This window comes from Truncatella angustata (genome assembly GCF_020726525.1).
Source record: "Truncatella angustata strain MPI-SDFR-AT-0073 chromosome Unknown BKA67scaffold_11, whole genome shotgun sequence".
Taxonomy (NCBI): Eukaryota; Fungi; Ascomycota; class Sordariomycetes; order Amphisphaeriales; family Sporocadaceae; genus Truncatella; species Truncatella angustata.
Genome location: NW_025763391.1, coordinates 756,673 through 773,101, shown reverse-complemented (window position 1 = coordinate 773,101; position 16,429 = coordinate 756,673). Strand labels below are relative to the sequence as shown.

At 50.6% G+C, this 16,429-nt stretch overlaps 6 protein-coding genes across 6 annotated transcripts; 2 read left to right on the top strand and 4 right to left on the bottom strand.

Moving 5' to 3' along the window:
• The first annotated feature begins 213 nt into the window (after nt 1–213).
• On the top strand, nt 214–2,574 carry BKA67DRAFT_113384 (general substrate transporter). Its single transcript, XM_046094908.1, has 7 exons — nt 214–294; nt 364–377; nt 535–756; nt 809–2,007; nt 2,064–2,088; nt 2,145–2,272; nt 2,320–2,574. The coding sequence occupies exons 3-7, from the start codon at nt 552–554 to the stop codon at nt 2,488–2,490; spliced, it is 1,728 nt and encodes a 575-aa protein (XP_045951994.1). The 5' UTR covers nt 214–294; nt 364–377; nt 535–551; the 3' UTR covers nt 2,491–2,574.
• Nucleotides 2,575–3,773: 1,199 nt separating this feature from the next.
• Nucleotides 3,774–4,568, bottom strand: BKA67DRAFT_497523 (uncharacterized protein; the record flags this gene model as incomplete). The annotated part of the gene is made up of 1 exon (XM_046097051.1): nt 3,774–4,568. A coding segment is annotated over one exon (795 nt), but the record flags the coding sequence as incomplete, so codon positions are not given.
• Nucleotides 4,569–5,969: 1,401 nt separating this feature from the next.
• Nucleotides 5,970–7,561, bottom strand: BKA67DRAFT_526892 (uncharacterized protein; the record flags this gene model as incomplete). The annotated part of the gene is made up of 2 exons (XM_046098791.1): nt 5,970–7,458; nt 7,512–7,561. 2 exons carry the CDS (start codon nt 7,559–7,561, stop codon nt 5,970–5,972), a joined length of 1,539 nt encoding a protein of 512 aa, XP_045951992.1.
• Nucleotides 7,562–8,867: 1,306 nt separating this feature from the next.
• BKA67DRAFT_631944 (uncharacterized protein) lies at nt 8,868–10,470 on the bottom strand (the record flags this gene model as incomplete). The annotated part of the gene is made up of 1 exon (XM_046105599.1): nt 8,868–10,470. Exon 1 carries the CDS (start codon nt 10,050–10,052, stop codon nt 8,868–8,870), a length of 1,185 nt encoding a protein of 394 aa, XP_045951991.1. The 5' UTR covers nt 10,053–10,470.
• A 781-nt stretch (nt 10,471–11,251) lies between these two features.
• BKA67DRAFT_526834 (glycoside hydrolase family 61 protein) lies at nt 11,252–12,214 on the top strand (the record flags this gene model as incomplete). The annotated part of the gene is made up of 4 exons (XM_046098787.1): nt 11,252–11,361; nt 11,428–12,002; nt 12,070–12,122; nt 12,176–12,214. 4 exons carry the CDS (start codon nt 11,252–11,254, stop codon nt 12,212–12,214), a joined length of 777 nt encoding a protein of 258 aa, XP_045951990.1.
• A 2,956-nt stretch (nt 12,215–15,170) lies between these two features.
• BKA67DRAFT_113265 (uncharacterized protein) lies at nt 15,171–15,916 on the bottom strand. The gene has a single exon (XM_046094906.1). The coding sequence runs from the start codon at nt 15,640–15,642 to the stop codon at nt 15,238–15,240; it is 405 nt and encodes a 134-aa protein (XP_045951989.1). The 5' UTR covers nt 15,643–15,916; the 3' UTR covers nt 15,171–15,237.
• Between the last annotated feature and the right edge of the window lie 513 nt (nt 15,917–16,429).

The window sequence follows — 16,429 nt, the reverse complement described above, 5'->3', positions numbered from 1 at the left end:
ATGACAGTCGATCTTGTCATTTGAGTATAGATGGACTCGTTCGACCTCGGGTTATGACCGATACGTTGAATTTCGATGACACGCAGCTTTAGATTGGACATTGTCTCGGTACCGACCTGTGCTCAGCACCGACCTGTTTCCAGTTCCGACCTGTGCTCAGGTGCAACAGCTCAGGGTCATTTTACCCAGTACCCTGGTTCTCATGATGGGGCTGCTTGAGAACACGTCCACACCTAATGGTCATCATTGGCCGGCCGGTTAGGCCATTTGGTTTGTGCGGATCTTTGCTCGCTCGTAAGTGCGGTGGGATTGACATCCTGCACCTTGCATCTGGGATGATAACGTCCGGTTCCACTACCGCAGAAGTAGTATTAAATGTAAGCGGTCCTCGTTTTGTAGTGTCACACAATCTTGGCGAGCTCTCTGCAGGTGATTGAGACCAGTCCTCCAATCTCAATTATAAGACAGGGACCCCTTACCTCTTGTCCAACACTTTCTCAGCTCCGCCTTTTGCTCAATTAAAGTCGCTTTCAGTCAATTACCAGCCCAAGATGGTTGCCGCTGATACTGGTGCCGCCGTCTACGATGCGGCCTTGAAGCGTCGCCAGAACCTAATGGGTGCCTCCGGGCCCGCGGCTCTAGTAAAGAATTTGAGAGTTTTCAGTATTGCTGCGTTCGCGTGTATTGGTGGTGTCCTGTACGGATACAACCAAGGCATGTTCTCTGGTGTATTGGCCATGCCGTCGTTCCAAACCCGTGAGTGCTTTTGGAAAGCTAGAACAGAAGCGCACCAGCTTATGACTCGCAGACATGGGCGAATACGATCCCCTCGATCCTAACGCCGATCAGACAAAGAAAGGTTGGCTCACTTCCATTCTGGAACTTGGAGCTTGGATTGGTACCTTGCTTTCAGGCTTTCTTGCTGAGGCTATTTCCCGAAAGTACGGTGTCCTAGTTGCGACAACTGTGTTCATACTTGGGGTCATTATCCAGGCTACTGCCCAGAGTGGCGGACATAATGTCATCCTTGCAGGACGATTCGTGACAGGTATGGGAGTTGGAAGTCTTGCCATGATCGTGCCCATCTACAACTCGGAGGTGGCCCCACCAGAAGTTCGCGGAGCGCTTGTTGCCTTGCAACAGCTAGCCATTACCTTTGGAATCATGGTAAGCTTTTGGATCGACTTTGGCACAAACTATATTGGCGGCACAGATGTGTCGACACAGTCAGATGCATCATGGCTAGTTCCTATATGCCTGCAAATCGCCCCGGCGGTGGTTTTGTTCGTAGGAATGCTTTTCATGCCATTTTCTCCTCGATGGCTGGTCCATCACGGCCGAGAAACCGAGGCACGAAAGATTTTGGCCAGGCTCCGTGGCCTGCCCGAGAACCACGAACTGGTTGAGCTGGAATTCCTAGAGATCAAGGCGCAGTCTATGTTCGAGAAGCGCACCATCGCGGAACATTTCCCTCACCTGCGCGAGTTGACAGCTTGGAATACCTTTAAACTTCAGTTCGTGGCTATCAAGTCTCTGTTTCAGACAAAGGCCATGTTCAAGCGTGTGATTGTTGCCACAGTCACAATGTTCTTCCAGCAGTGGACGGGTATCAATGCAGTTCTGTACTACGCACCCTCTATTTTCGCTCAACTTGGTCTTACGGCTACTACAACTGGACTTCTGGCTACCGGCGTTGTCGGCATCGTCATGTTCATCGCCACAATCCCCGCTGTTCTCTACGTTGATCGCGTAGGAAGGAAACCTGTGCTTGCTGTGGGTGCCATTGGCATGGCTCTGTGTCATTTCATCATCGCTGTCATTGTCGCCAGGAATTCGAACCAATGGGCCACTCAGGCTGCATCTGGTTGGGCTGCCGTGGTAATGGTCTGGCTCTTCGTCGTCCACTTCGGGTACTCCTGGGGACCGTGTGCTTGGATTTTGGTCGCAGAGATATGGCCATTAAGCACCCGTCCGTACGGTGTCTCTCTTGGAGCCTCGAGTAATTGGGTAAGTTGATGGTGCTGGCAATCTTGAAATACATTGTTGCTGATGACAAGTCATAGATGAATAACTTTATTGTCGGTCAAGGTGGGTTCGAAAGGAGTGTGCATGTGCTGAGACTGAGTGGACTAACAACTCTGCAGTTACGCCAGACATGCTTCAGACCATCGGCTATGGTACTTACATCCTCTTCGGTATTTTGACCACTATCGGCGCCGGGTTCATCTGGTTCTTCGTGCCGGAAACCAAGCGTCTGACATTGGAGGAAATGGTACGTGCAATAGCTCATCCATGTCCGCATCGCTAACACAGTGATAGGACGTGATATTCGGGTCGGAGGGAACTGCTGCGGCTGACTTTGAGCGTATGGAGGAAATCAACCGCGAAATAGGACTCACGTCGATCCTCCAAGGCATGGGCAGTGGGCACGAACATGCAGTATCAGATGAGAAGAAGGCGAGCCTCGAAGAGAAGCATGAGACCATTTAGAAGCTCGGTTCCAGGCGCTGTGGCTCCGAGTTGAACGCTTGACGCGCTACTGTAGGTCGTTTCTGAAGACGTGCTTCCCGGTTTCTCGGTCTTGCTCGTGGGATCGACACTGTTTTCTCATCAAAATCGTACTAGTACTCGCCCTTGCATGCATCAAGATTCATTGTTTATCGTGTTTGAGAAGTCCACGAGTTCTGCTTAGCATGCGAGCTGCTTACTAAAACGAGGTGCATATGTGAATGACGTGTTAGACCCGCTTGGTTTGCTATTGCTAAGCATCGATAGATTCGAACCAGACCAATTGGACTGTGTGCATCAAGGTTGCACGTATATGCCCATGAATTGTGAAGGCCTGGACTCCTTTGGGGGAGGGGGCGCTGAGGCTGGTGGCTGAACACTGCAGTCCAGCTTGCTACCTGAGCCTCCTGCCCTGCTGCTGGAGTCACATTCCAAGCCATGGTGTGGTATGGTGACTAATGCGACGTTAAGACGTTTTCATAGTGGAGAGGCCCCCACGGAAAGCCCCCGCTGCTAGTCAGTAGTCACTCACGTCATGATAGCGCGCGCCTGTGGGCACACACTGGCTGGTGCTGCGACAGGTCCAGATCATATAGGACGAGTGAAGAGTGAAAGAAGTGGCAAAACTTGTAAAAGTAAAGAACAAATGTGTGAAAGCGCAGAGCTAGTCATGGGTAATGAGAATTGAGGTATTCTCCATTCAAAGGTCCCTCGCAATCAAGAAGTGCAGTTTGAACGCGACAGCCATTGCAATGGAGTACACTGGAGCTTGGAGGTCTTTTCCCACTGAACACACTAGGTTAGGTTAGATATCTCTGGCCTGTGTCCCTCGCCACTGATATGACCAGAGTTACCAAAATAGCAATATTCAGACTGAGATTTGATTCCGGGAAGACACAATTCCCGTTCGCAGCGGGCCGAAACGAGTTCAAACATTATCATCACTGATTTATTTCGTGTTGCTTTTACCGTGCTATGCCTACGAAACGGCTGACCGACGACGTCGACACCGCGTCTGTAATGTCGTGCTCGCTTGCCGTTGAATTCTGTGACATCGCCCGCTCTGTCAGCGTTGGGCCTTCGCTTCCATTGCGCTGATTTACCCGTTGCTCCACAGAGACTTCAGTCTCCCGAACAACACGTGCGCCATTGATGTTGTTGGCCTCTAGGTCCGGCCGCCCATTGCTACTGCCCGTCGCGACAGATGCCTTGTAGCCCATGCCTTCTCCCCTGATATCGCTCCTGAAACGCCGCTGCGGGCCAGTGTTGAATGTGTCGAGGTTGATGGAGTGCTCCAGGCCGTTGCTGTTGCTGTTGGAGAAGTATAAGCTCGCTTGTGAGTTTGCGCGAGTGAGCTCCACCAGCCGGTTGAGGATGCTGAGCTCCATCTTCAGCTTGATGCTGTACACGAGCGGTTTGTAGCCGGTCTGCAAGGTATAGAAATCTGAGAACTCCAGCGCGAGCACGCTGATGTCGAGGATAATAACCACGATATTGACGAAGATCAAATGGCCCATTACTCGGCGGGCGCCCCGTTTGCCGCGGATATCCTTGGTCACGCGCAGCAGCTTCGTTGTTTCCCAAACGTAGAGGCCAGAGATGATGCACTCCTGAATGAAGAACACACTCAACTGGATCTTCTCGTATATCGAATATGCCTTGAAGTACGGGTTCGGACTGTCTGAATTCGAGCCGTATACAAGCACCACCACTGGAACGTGCATAGCGATGGCGTTGAAGATGATCATGTACAAAACGGCATGGCGCCATCTGTCGTCAGACATGACCAGATGTAGCCTTGAATAGAGGACGACCGATTGCCCCGTCACCATGCAGATCCATCCAACGCAGATGAGGGTCGAGTAGACCCACTCGTCTGAGATGAGGTGAAGGTGCTCCAGGAGGTAACCAATAGCATTGACTGCAATGCCCCAAGTCGCGACGATCAGACTCCAAAAATATACGCTTTTCCTCCTCCTGAATGTTATAACGATCATGTAGTTGAGTTCCAGGACGTTATATAAGGCGATGCTACCGAATACCAAGATTGGTATCGACATCTTGATGTTCGAAAAGGCATTTGGGCCGCTTTCCGGTATCTCGTTTCCCACTTCTACCGCCATCTTCGCTATTGAGCCGGCAGTTTGCGTCGTTAAGCAATTCGTTCGGCCGCTTATGCTGACGCCTACACTGGCCGCACAAAGGGACCCTCACCGCTCCGGTATGGATGGCCACGGCAGAGGTTGAGGCATGGTCTCAATATACCTTGGACATGGTGTTGTGATTCAGGCGCACAGGAATGATTTCAACACGGATGAGCCAGGAGGCACGGGGAACCAACAACGTCAAATAGGATGGGGGTAAGGTCTTTCCAAGGTTCCCGGCGATCCGCTAAGTCTCTGCACATGTGCTCAGCGCCCCCAGACATCACTAATATTAGCGAGATGTTCGCCAGAAGCTAATAAGAAGCCTAGATCGGCGACAACTACCGGATGGTACCTCACAACATTATTCCCGTTGGTTCGTCCCGGTTTTTAAGGCTTCGCGGGCAGCTATTGGAGGCGGAATACGACCGTGCTTTGGCCGAGCTTGCTGGATTTCCCTTGGCATGAAAAAAATGCTTGGCTACGCGTGCCGCGAAGAGGTTAAAGTTTTTTACTGTGGCTACACTAAAAGTCTAGCGATCAGCGGCGAAAATGCCACGTGGACACTGTCGTGCAGCGAATTGTGCATCATGCAAGGCACTGGTGCGATCATTCGCGAACATGGCGGACTGAACTTCCAGGTACGGTCGACAACATCTGGATAGGATCTAGACAACGGGTCGGACGAACTTCGAAGCGGCCAAGAAGGTTGTCAATGTTGGATGTCTGAGCGCTCTGGCGCCGGCGGATGATCGACAATTCGTTATTTGAAACGAATGTAAGCGACCAATATGAACCATGTCTTTCAGCCCCAGTTCCCGCGCTCATTTCGTGTGTCAGCAAAAGTGTCCATCCCCACGGGGCTGCGTCCTAAGATGAACCATTGCTGCCATAGTTGGCTTTGTGGATATTTGAGAGCCTTCGACCACCGCCTATTTCTCTATTACTATTTCTGGCAGAGTCAGTCGTGTCTTCGTTAATTGGTACCGTTGTGTGGGAGTCGTACCGAACATATTAACTCACGTGGTTTATCGGAAATCTGTTCATCTGTAACGCAGTCGCGATGAATACTTGGTCGAGTATCATTGCCATGGAATACGACTGAGTCATGCGTTGCGTACGGGAAACATGGATTATTGGTTTTACATAAGAGCCAAGAAGGTGAACTGGCAAGAAATGGAATGCTAAGCCTATGATTGAATTAATCAAAACGTTGGTAACAGAACCGGGCTAGACTTTAAATGTGTCTCCTTTCGCATTTCCCTTGTTGTTTGCTTCCATGACAAGTTCTCCTATGCAAGCCGCGCAGTGCCGGTATCACTTTTCGCTATAGCTCCCTTGTTCATCAACGAGCGGGGCCGGCCTTCGAATGAACTCTTGTCTCAACCAGATTTTGCCTTCTACGGTCCGCATTATGTAACCCGCGTAACTTCCCCATACTTCATTGCCGTTGGCATCTTTTTGGCGGACCTTGTTAGGAAGGGATCCAAAGTCTTTGCACCTCTGCTCTTCCGTGGGTCGAGCGTCCCAATTGACGTCACCTACCGGCTGGTCGTTTTCGTCGAGGACTATGTCGTGTTCAATCTCAACCAGACGCTTGCATATGGGATAGAACCTCTCTGCTTCCCACATGTTCTCTCTCTTTGGTCCATAGCTCCGTAGAACTCTCAAGCCACGTAGCCGGGTCCTCAAGTCCCTGATCTTCATAACGGCACAGATCACGAATGGGACGAACCCGATTTCGAAAGTAAAGCATGGTCGCAAGCTAGCTGTCTCGCAGTTTGACTCCGGAGGACTTTGCTCTTCAGCGCGGTCGAATATCTCTGCCAAGTCGTCGATGTGATCGTCATGAAATGTCTCGTTCTTCTCGAATGTTGTAGTGGCCCAAAGTCGTGAAATCTTGTAACGTAGCATGAGGTTACAGTAAGCGTTGTCTTTATCCGACAGGTCAATCCGCGCGGCTAAAATCTTGAAGCTATCGTGCCAACTGTTAATCGTTCGTTGCAGGTCCTTCTGCATCTTCAGAAGATCTGGGTCGACCGGCTCCCTGTGAAGCTTCCCAATACGAAAGACGTCACCTTGTCGAACAAGACGTGCTGCGCGACATGTGATTGCGTCCATATGGTACTGTGCCTCCGCAAATGATATAAACATGACCGGTATTGGATCATGCAGGTCGCTGAGCGCAGGGAAAGTGTTGGCCGAGTTGCCAAAGAACAAGGGAAAGAGGCTCAAGCGGCGGAAGATAGGTGACAAATACTCGACCGTCCAGGGATATGAAGTCCCTATGCGTTCAAGAATAACGATACCATGTCGGCTATGTTGCATAGCAGCCTCACGGTTGTTTTGGATGACCTCGATACATACGAATAGAACGCAGACGAGCAATATCAGCGGCTCGCTGTCTAGTTTCCGTAGGTTCTCAATCGCGGCATTGTAATGGATAAGAGCAAACGTATTAGTCTGCAATTGCTGGGCGGACTTTCCTTTACAATGGAAGTCTTCGTATAGTGAGCTGATGGCCACGAGAGAATGGCGGACTGCAGGCTCAAAGTTACTAAATTGCAATACAAGATGGGTCCAGAAGTAAGCGTCTAGAGGCCCAGAGAGCAGCAGCCCGGCTGTGTGGCAGAAGAACTCTAATGCTCTCCCTTCCTCGGGTTGATCAACAGATTGAAAGAGATGATTAGGCCGATACCATGTGAGACCAGGCAGTCGCGCGGTAGGATAGCCATCGCACTTCCGGCCCGTACTTGTACATCGGAAGCACGACGGTTTGGCTTCGTCGCATTTCACCTTGCGCACCCTAAGGTTTGTCAATGGGGCCATACCATGCAGACAGATTGCTCTATAACCTACTTGCAAGTGTGACAACCCGTCCTGACCTTGCGCGACCCTTTCCTAGCCATTGATGTAATTGGAAACTGAGATGCGCAGTTTAAGTTGGAGAGTGCGAGCCGACGAATGAGAAGCAATGCGATTCAGGCTTACATTGCTGACATGCTCCGTTGCGGAACAACTGACACTTCAATCCGAGAGATGAAGGTCTTAAAGATCGCCCGTATCGATAAAGATTGCATGGGCTTTTGATAGGTGTCTCATTGCTTACATACGCTAAATTCTGACTTAGAATCCTTACTTAGGCTGTAGAGCTCAGAGCTCTGCCTCCGGTCAATTTTGACCAGCAGACTGCTTGGCGATAATGAGAAGCGGAGGTGTTGAGGTGGCTCAAGCTGGCCGACCAAATGTGAGCAAATCAATCAGCACACATATCTTGGGCCAAAGCCTCCGCCCCCGCCGTGTGACAAGGGATCTCATCCATCTATTCATGAACGATGCAAAAGTACCTACGGTCTGTGCAGCAACGAAGCGGGAATTTGCCGACCTTATTGCATAATAGTAAATGGTATCGGGGCCCATTTCCATGGGGCAGAATCCAGGTTCCAGATGCGCAGTTCAGCGGTTTGGCGGTGTGGATTCCAATTTCTTAGCGAATCGTCCTAGCGGCATGCTGCAAATGTCGTTTAGTCTTACATAGTTTACATCTGATACCTGCTCATTATTCATACCCTAATCATCCACTTCGTAGCTGCACCAATTGAAATAGCTCTAGTGGTCACGACAACCAATATACAACTCTCGCTCTTCAGTACAGCATCATACTTGCAGAGCGAGGTCAGCATTCCAATTCCAGACGTGTACATTGCGACAGCTGAGTGAGGGGATAGGGGCGGCTGGCACCGGGGGATCCCGGTTCTTGACAACATGAAAGTGCTGTACCATGGCAGCTAATGCTGTCCCACCGCCGGCTGCTGGCTTGAACACGTTAGGAAGGGAGGCGATTTTATGTTCAAACGTCCAGTGCCAAATCCCTATTTACAAATAGCGGACAGGCGACTCAGCGCTGCATTGTTGGAATTGTACACATTTGTCACGACGGTGATATTAAATATCGCCCTCATACGGAGCGCCTAATCTGACAAAGGAGAGCATTACAAGCAAGAACGAATCGCTGTTTCACGGTAGTCTAAATCTACGGCGCGCCGATGATAGAGAGCGATTGCAGACCCGACCCAACAGTATGCATCATTGACAGGGGGAAGTATTGTGTCATATTTTCAGAAAGTACTATTCAGATGGGCCAACTCATCGATCACCTCATTTTATATCTCCTTCGAGGTCCATGCAGCTGTGATAGATAGCCCCAGGATGAGTCTATGACAAAGTAGGTGGGGTCCAGTCAACCCAGTCGCCCATAGTGACACCTGGTCCCTTCTCGACATTGGAAGGTGCAGAACCGGTGTTGAGCAAAAAGGTGTTGATGTATCCAGTAAGGCTAGCTTGCGAGGATGAGGGGAACTGACAGTGCGAGTGACCACCCGTCAAATCAAATCCCATGGCATCAGGCGCGCCAAGAGCCTTGTAGATGAGGCGGCCGGCCTTCATGCAAGCCGTGGTCGAGACGGGGCCAAGCCAATCGATGTCGTTCTCCATGACAAAGAGACCACGAGGGGCCACGAGACCGGCCAGCAGGTGGTGGTCTTCGGGCACGGTGTTGGTCTTGCTTGTGTACGAGTTGAATCGGGAGCTGAACCAGACATTCTCGCCTACGATCTCGCCAGCGGTTTGGATGTTCTTGCCCTTGTTGTGCTCACTGTCCGAAATACGCCAGCAGGCAGCGCCACCAGAGCCGGACTCTTGGGGCAGAGTCAGAGCGATTCGGTCATTGAGGGCGCCGACGACGAATGCACCCTTGCCGTTGCGAGAGCAACCAGTAACACCGAGGCGCTTGGTATCGATGCCAGTCGCGGCGGAACCGAGCTGCTCAAGACCGTCGATGACACGACCAACGCCCCAGGCCCAGGCAGTAAGAGCACCAGCAGAGTGAGATGCACCAAAGAGGGTGTAGAAGGCTCCCTGGCCACGGGAGCTACCACTTGCCTGGGAAGCAAAGTTGTCGTTGTTGAAGGCAATAGTGCCAACCGTACCAGGAATAGGGATTGATGAGCCACCAATGGTGATAATGGCAGGACCAGGCTTGGTACTAGGAGCCTTGATTGCAGTGCTGATAGTCACCGACTTGGAACCAACAGTAACCTTGACGTTCAACGTGGTTCCAGACAGGGAGGCTTCGACCTTGTCCGGGGGTGGTGGGAAGTCTCCCAGCTCGTACTGCTGGAAGATCTTGCTGATCTCCTGTTGACGGCATGTGAAATCTGCCTTTGATGCGACTTTCCTACCATCGGCAAAAGTGAACGGGTCGGGCAATTTGCTAACGCTCACGGCTGGGTATGTGCTGGCGACTGTGCAGTTCGCGCTTTGGCGCTCAACGAGTTCGAAGTCGGGAGGGAATGCTAGAGCAGTCGCGCTCAGTATAAGAGCGGAAGTAGAGTATCTCATCGTGACTAGTAGCACCGTTTGAAGCGACTGTTGAAGTTGTATAAGGCGCGTGTCACTGATATCGTCTCCCCTGAAGCTAGCTGGGGAGCATTATTATATATCGGCTTCAAGGCTATTTGCCTGGCCCGGGTCTGTTCCCACCATGTCCGAATGTGTTCTTTGACCAGTGGAGGCATGGCAAAATACTGACTTGGCACTAAAAATGTGTAAAGACGAAGTCTTATTATGCATTCTGCCTATCCTCGTGCTAGAAGGTAGCCTCAATGTGTCTCATCGGTTAGCCGGAACTCGGCCATTGGTGGCCATGGCAGAATGATCGACATTGTAGCTGGCGAATCAGCGCAAGATGCCACCTTGCCCGTCCAGAGAATTATACTATTCCGGATAAAATGGGTAAACACTCTCCAACTCCACGAGCCTGACAGTCTGCGGGTTCGAATTGCAGAAACATTAATATGATTGATGCTATACCTTGGCCTCTTCGCTAAATCCAGACAACGGTTCCTAGCTTCCCGTGTATATTCGGAGGGTACCCTCAGCCCTGCCAGAGCTGAAGCCCATCCAAGCAGGTTGAGGGCGCTTCAAGCAAGAAATGGGGCATGCGCTAATTGACAGCGGCACTCGCCACGTGAAATCTTTAAGGTTGTTTCAACTTTGCTGCTCTATCCTCCGGCTCCTCGTGCTTTTCGCTGCTTCATCGGTACTGCAAACTGATGTCGTCATTTCGCAGGCGGCAGGTCAAGCGCTATCCTGTAAACATCTCGACTCTATCATCTCTGACCACGCCACGTGAATGAAGTCTTTACTTCGTGTGAAAATCAACTGTGAGATAAATAACTACGCCATTGAAGCGTTTGTCGTTTTACGAGCCATCATATGGAAGTAACTTGACAAAACGTTACACATCGGCGAACTGCCGGTGGGTGGCGCTTGGAAATAGCCGGCATGCAGGAATCGATCCGCAGATTGAATATCCGGCTTTCCATTTGGGCAATAGGCGACTTCGAGTCGTCGGTTGGTTGATTGATATGTTGCGTGATCTATTTACAGACTACCAGGCTAGTCTGAGTGTCTGATATATCCATACCTCTTGGCAGACGTCTTGGCATCTGGCAGAGAAATGAACATGCTAATTACCAAAATAGCATCCTGAACTGCGAAGAATGAACAATCTGCTGATCGATGACCACATTCGAAACATGTTCTCGTCATTTTCCACGGCGATTGTCGCTGCCAGCCTTCTGGCGCAGCTCGTAGGAGCGCATGGAGGACTTGCAAACTACACCGTTGGTGATACGTGGTACCGAGGGTATGCGAGTTGCCCAAACGCGTGGCCTGCCCCAAATTCTTACTAATGTCCTCCATCACATCACAGCTATGACCCCAACGAGCTGGCCTCTGAGCAGCTCGGCCAGCCATGGATGGTGCAACGAGTTTGGGACAGCATCAACCCTATCTTCCACGTCAACGACACTGGCCTCGCCTGCAACACTCCAGGTACCACGTCGCCGGGGGGTGGGTCCTACATTCCCATCACAGCCGGTGACGCCTTGACCGCCGTCTACTGGTACTGGTTGCACCCGGTTGGACCGATGAGCGTGTGGCTGGCGTCATGCGCGCCGTTTGGTTCGTGCGAGGCGGCTGACCCGGCGCGGCTCGAGTTTTTCAAGATCGGCCACTGGGGCCTGCTTAGCGGCTCCGTCCCCGAGGGCGTCTGGTACCAGCGCGCCTTTCAGAACTGGGACGGCAGCCCAGACCTCTGGAATGTCACCGTACCTGAAACGCTGAGGGCCGGCCTGTATGTCGTCAGGCATGAGATCCTTAGTCTGCATGTCGAGAATAAACCACAGTTTTATCCCGAGTGCGCCCACCTGAATATCACCGGGCCGGGAGAGGCAATGCCGCCGAAGGAGTTGTTAGTCAGGTTTCCGGGGGCATATCGGGAGGATGGTAGGTCTTCGCGCAGACATTTAGTTCGGTAAGTGCCTTAGAGGTATATCTGGGGCTGATGGGCAAGTAGATCCGAGCATCAACATCGACATCTACACAGATGATATGAAGAAGACGACGGTAAGTGCGAGGATTCTTGGTGCATCGAGGTCGGACTTGCTGACGCGAGGCAGAACTACACGATACCCGGTCCGCCGGTGTGGGATGGGTGAGTATCACCTGCTGGAATCCATGTCAGCTTGTGCCAATTTATCTAATTGCTAGGCTCACAAATAAATACTGCACTATGTGCTGATGTGTTACGGGCGCGAAGACAAAGTCATGCAGTAAGATATGACTGATCACATAGGTTTTCTATTGAGTGTTTCCGTGGATGAGAGCAATTGGGAAGTGTGATATCATGTAATAAAGAAGCGAATCCCGGCACTTCGTCGGGTGTGCTGAGACTCCGTTCAAGCACATTGGCGTTTTTCGTTCGGCGTATTCTGTAATGGCCACGAATTTGGGATGGACTTGATTGTGACAGAGGTGTAGAGCAGGCACAGTGCTATGTTACGGGCGCGTCACTATTGAAGGATGGGAAGCGCCAGGAAAATGACTACAGATCCTGGCATAGAGAAGCATGTTAAGAAGAAATCTTCACACAGAGACGCATATCAGGAAGGAATCGTTAACGCACGGAATGTGAAGACTAGACTATGTGACACAGAGAAAGAAGCATGTCAAGAAGAAGTGATTCCATCATGCACAGAAGTGAAGACAGCAAGGAACGACTATGGAAAGATTACAGTAGGACTATCTAAGCTAAGGTATTGTTATGTCGGGACCTGAGAAACAACAAGACCAACCAGAAGGTGTGGTCTGCTGCGACCAGGGATGCTAGCCCATGTTGCTGTAGCTCCGAAGAGACTTGTAGTTTTAACTGGTCTCGCAGTATAATCTAGTTTATACTGTTCGCGCAGTTGGCAGTTTTTCGTCGTACTGAGGACGGGATTGTAGTTTATCGTCGAATACACCAGGACGCGCTTGCGGTTTGACGTCGTGCGCTCAGGACGGGCCTGCAGTTTATCGTCGAATGCACCAAGGACGCGCTTGCGGTTTAACGTCATGCGCTCAGGACGGGATGTAAAAGTTTTCGTCCTTTACCCAAGAGACGGGATGAGTTTACTGACAGTGCCTCATGTCGAGAAGTGAGTTGTAACAGAGATCCTAGCTCGGGGTGAGTTTTGCGCCGTCCTCAAGGCGGGCAGCAAATTTTTCGTCGTGCTACCTCCGACGGGATCCAGTTTTGCGTCTTACTCCTGGACGGGACGAGTTTTTAGACACCATGCCAACGGGTGTGGACAGTTTGACATCTTGGCCGGATGAGTCGTAGTTTTATGGTCGTACCTGGGACCCGGTGATGAGTGAGGGGGGAGAGCTGGTTGTGCTTGGTGGTCAACACGATGGGAGGGGTAAGGTGGAATGCAAGGAAGGTGAGGTGAATGTGAGGATTGGGGAAGGTACAGGGTGAAGTGAATGAGAATCATTGCTGATGAAAAGAATATGGGGGGCTTGCCTTGAGCTGATACTAAGAAGATGTGGGTGGAAATATGCACACGAAGATGAAAATCAAGCTGGAGATGACTGAGGATGGTGATGATGGATGGCTAGCTGTTGTGATGGCTGGCTGGCTGGCTGGTTGGTTGGTTGGTTGGTGAAAAAAATGAAGAAGTGATGAGAGGTGGAAGAGGAAGAATGAATCTCTGAGTGCTGAGAAGCCCTCTATTTGTAGGCAAATCGTAGCAGCCAGAGGTCTACTGATTGCACGAAAAGGTTCCCAAATGGGGAGTAGAATCACGTTGCTACTGATTGTGTTGTTCCCAATTAGGATTTGCTGAGGCATGGCCCAAGTCTGTGACTAGAATCACTGAATCACTGGATCTGGCCAATCAGAAAGCTTGCATAAGAACTTTGCTGCTTACGCTGTTCCCAGTTGGGATTCAATTAATCACATAGCCCGAGTTCTTCTGGAGGATCACTGAATCAGGCCAATCAAAAAAGAATTGGAAATGGGGCTGGTCTTCGAGTTGCTGCTCGATCCGGCGACGGGGTACTAGCCAAAGTCGGTCCCTACCAATTGAGGATGGAAACCCAATTGAATTTTTTTGATTGGCTGATTCGAAGACATCAGATCAGAAAAACAATATCAGAATCAAGCTTGCGGTACGTACCTCAGACTGGATGATCCCGGATCAGCAAGCCCAAAATCAATCACAATCTGAGGTTCGTACTTTTCGTTCGGTTGAACTGATCCGTCTGATTCACAAGAAGACGTAGCACAACCAAACAGTGCATCCTGAAGTACGTACCTTCGAGCAGTTGAGATTAACATACTGAATGACTGTGACGCCAGGTTGGCAAGTTGAAGCTCAATGCTAGTACTGGTGAATCAGACACAAATACACCCACCACCAGGATGATGGACCTTCGAGCAGTAGTGTAGTTGCAATTCCATAGGTAGCTATTAAATATCAATCTATTTCAGAGAGATCCCAACCCTCGAGATACTTCGTGCAAACGTATCCATCGGAGCCTCATGTCTGCTGCTCTAGTCTGTCAGAACGGCATGTGCTTCAGACTGCGACCTCGTTCTTCGGACAACAGCACTGTGCGACAGTCACCAAGTGCTTGATCACGTCGAGCATACAGAATCCAATTCCTGCTCTTGCCTACTAAGGAGGACTGTACCAATGCCGTTGGTAACCGCAAAATTGCGTGCGCCTACTGGGCTGATGCAAGTGAGTTTCACCTCAACAATATGATGGGATGCGACATAATTGGACATTTGCCTGAGTTTCGATGGTGATTCTAAGACGATAGACAGGATAGTGCCATAATAAGTCTAGCGACAGTGCAGGCCACGACTGCATTTATTGCGTGCAAACGGGTCAATACGTCAATCTTCACGGCACCGTCGAGAGGAATGTCACCACTGTTCAAATGGAAGGGACCACCTGCCGCGACGAAACGTACAAGATATGTTTGGCGAAAGGAAGAGGGGGAGGGGGGGACAACTCTGTATTCTCCATATTCTGGCGCTTATCTGTCTACCCTTTTGACAACGTCTCCAGAATTTGTGCCATCACCTCATCAGCAAAAGCGCAGAAACGTTCGACTCCCGCCCTCGAAACCGATCGGGACTTGCGAACCCCAGACGAACATGGAACGGCGGCGGATATCCCTACGATGAGTGTCAGACCGACAACAGTTCGACCGAGACACTCGGCCAAGCCTTGTCGAGGAAACAAGTGTGTCGGCCACGGCTGACTGCGCCGCTGTTCTGATGCGGTACATTGTACCGTCGATCTGCAGTGATTGAATCCAATACAGTTTGCCAGATCAACCAGATTCGATCGACGCTTGCGTGGTGAAGCCAAAACATAGGATTCATTAGGAAAGTTGAAGAACGGGGTCGGATGACTGCATATGTCACAAAAGGGTGGTCTCTACCGAGGAAGTACTGCCTAGCTAAGATGCCATGATGGAACATGTGGCTGTCCCGCTGCAGCGGTGATAAATTGTTAGTGTCAGATAGACAACCCAACCAAATGGTTCGTGGTTGACCAGTTTCAAAATATGATACTTTTACCAGGCACATGGGGAGAGCTTCGAGAGGAACACGCTGAAATGGTAGGTAAACAGCCGCTGCTTATGTAAGGCGGAAACATTACCTAGGTTTGGTACTACCGCACGCCGTTGAGTCTTGATAGCAGAGGAACACGTGGGGAGACGTGCATGGACCTGGACATGGTGTTGTAACACTGCAGGGAACTCAGAGCTCATTGACGGGTAGACAGCAAGTTATGATCATGTCTGTGGTTGTCACCGCATTTAGAGTCCTTGGCAAGCGGATGAAGTTTCTGCGAGCGCTTACACACAGTACACAGGTGTGATGATAGCGGGTTATGTAATCCGCACAGCATGATCCAATGTCACCAGATAACAGCTTATCGCGGCGCTATCTCGCAAGACGAAGATGCTGCTGCTTGGCGGAAGAAAAGTGCGTGGGCGGATGAAAGGTGGATCGGATCAAGGGCTGCTATTATGTATCTAGTTAGAGCCAGTAGCCGCACACATGCTATGTATGTACATATGTAGGACCTATTCTGCTATGCTGCCTCTGGTTTGCCTGCAGCCAGCAATGAATCATGGAAGGATGGTGACCCTGTGAGCTTGTGAAAGGCGTAGATCGATCGAGTCATTTGATTCCCGTCTAGACAAAAAAATAAAAATAAAACCGAAAACCCAAAAAAACTTTATACTTGTAAATAAGCTTACCGCCACAGATTGCAGAAAAGGGTTTGAGAAAAGTCGGGGGCGCGAACGGGGCAACGGGGGAAGGCCTGGGAGGGAATGATGCCATTCCATGATTTCATTGTCCCCCA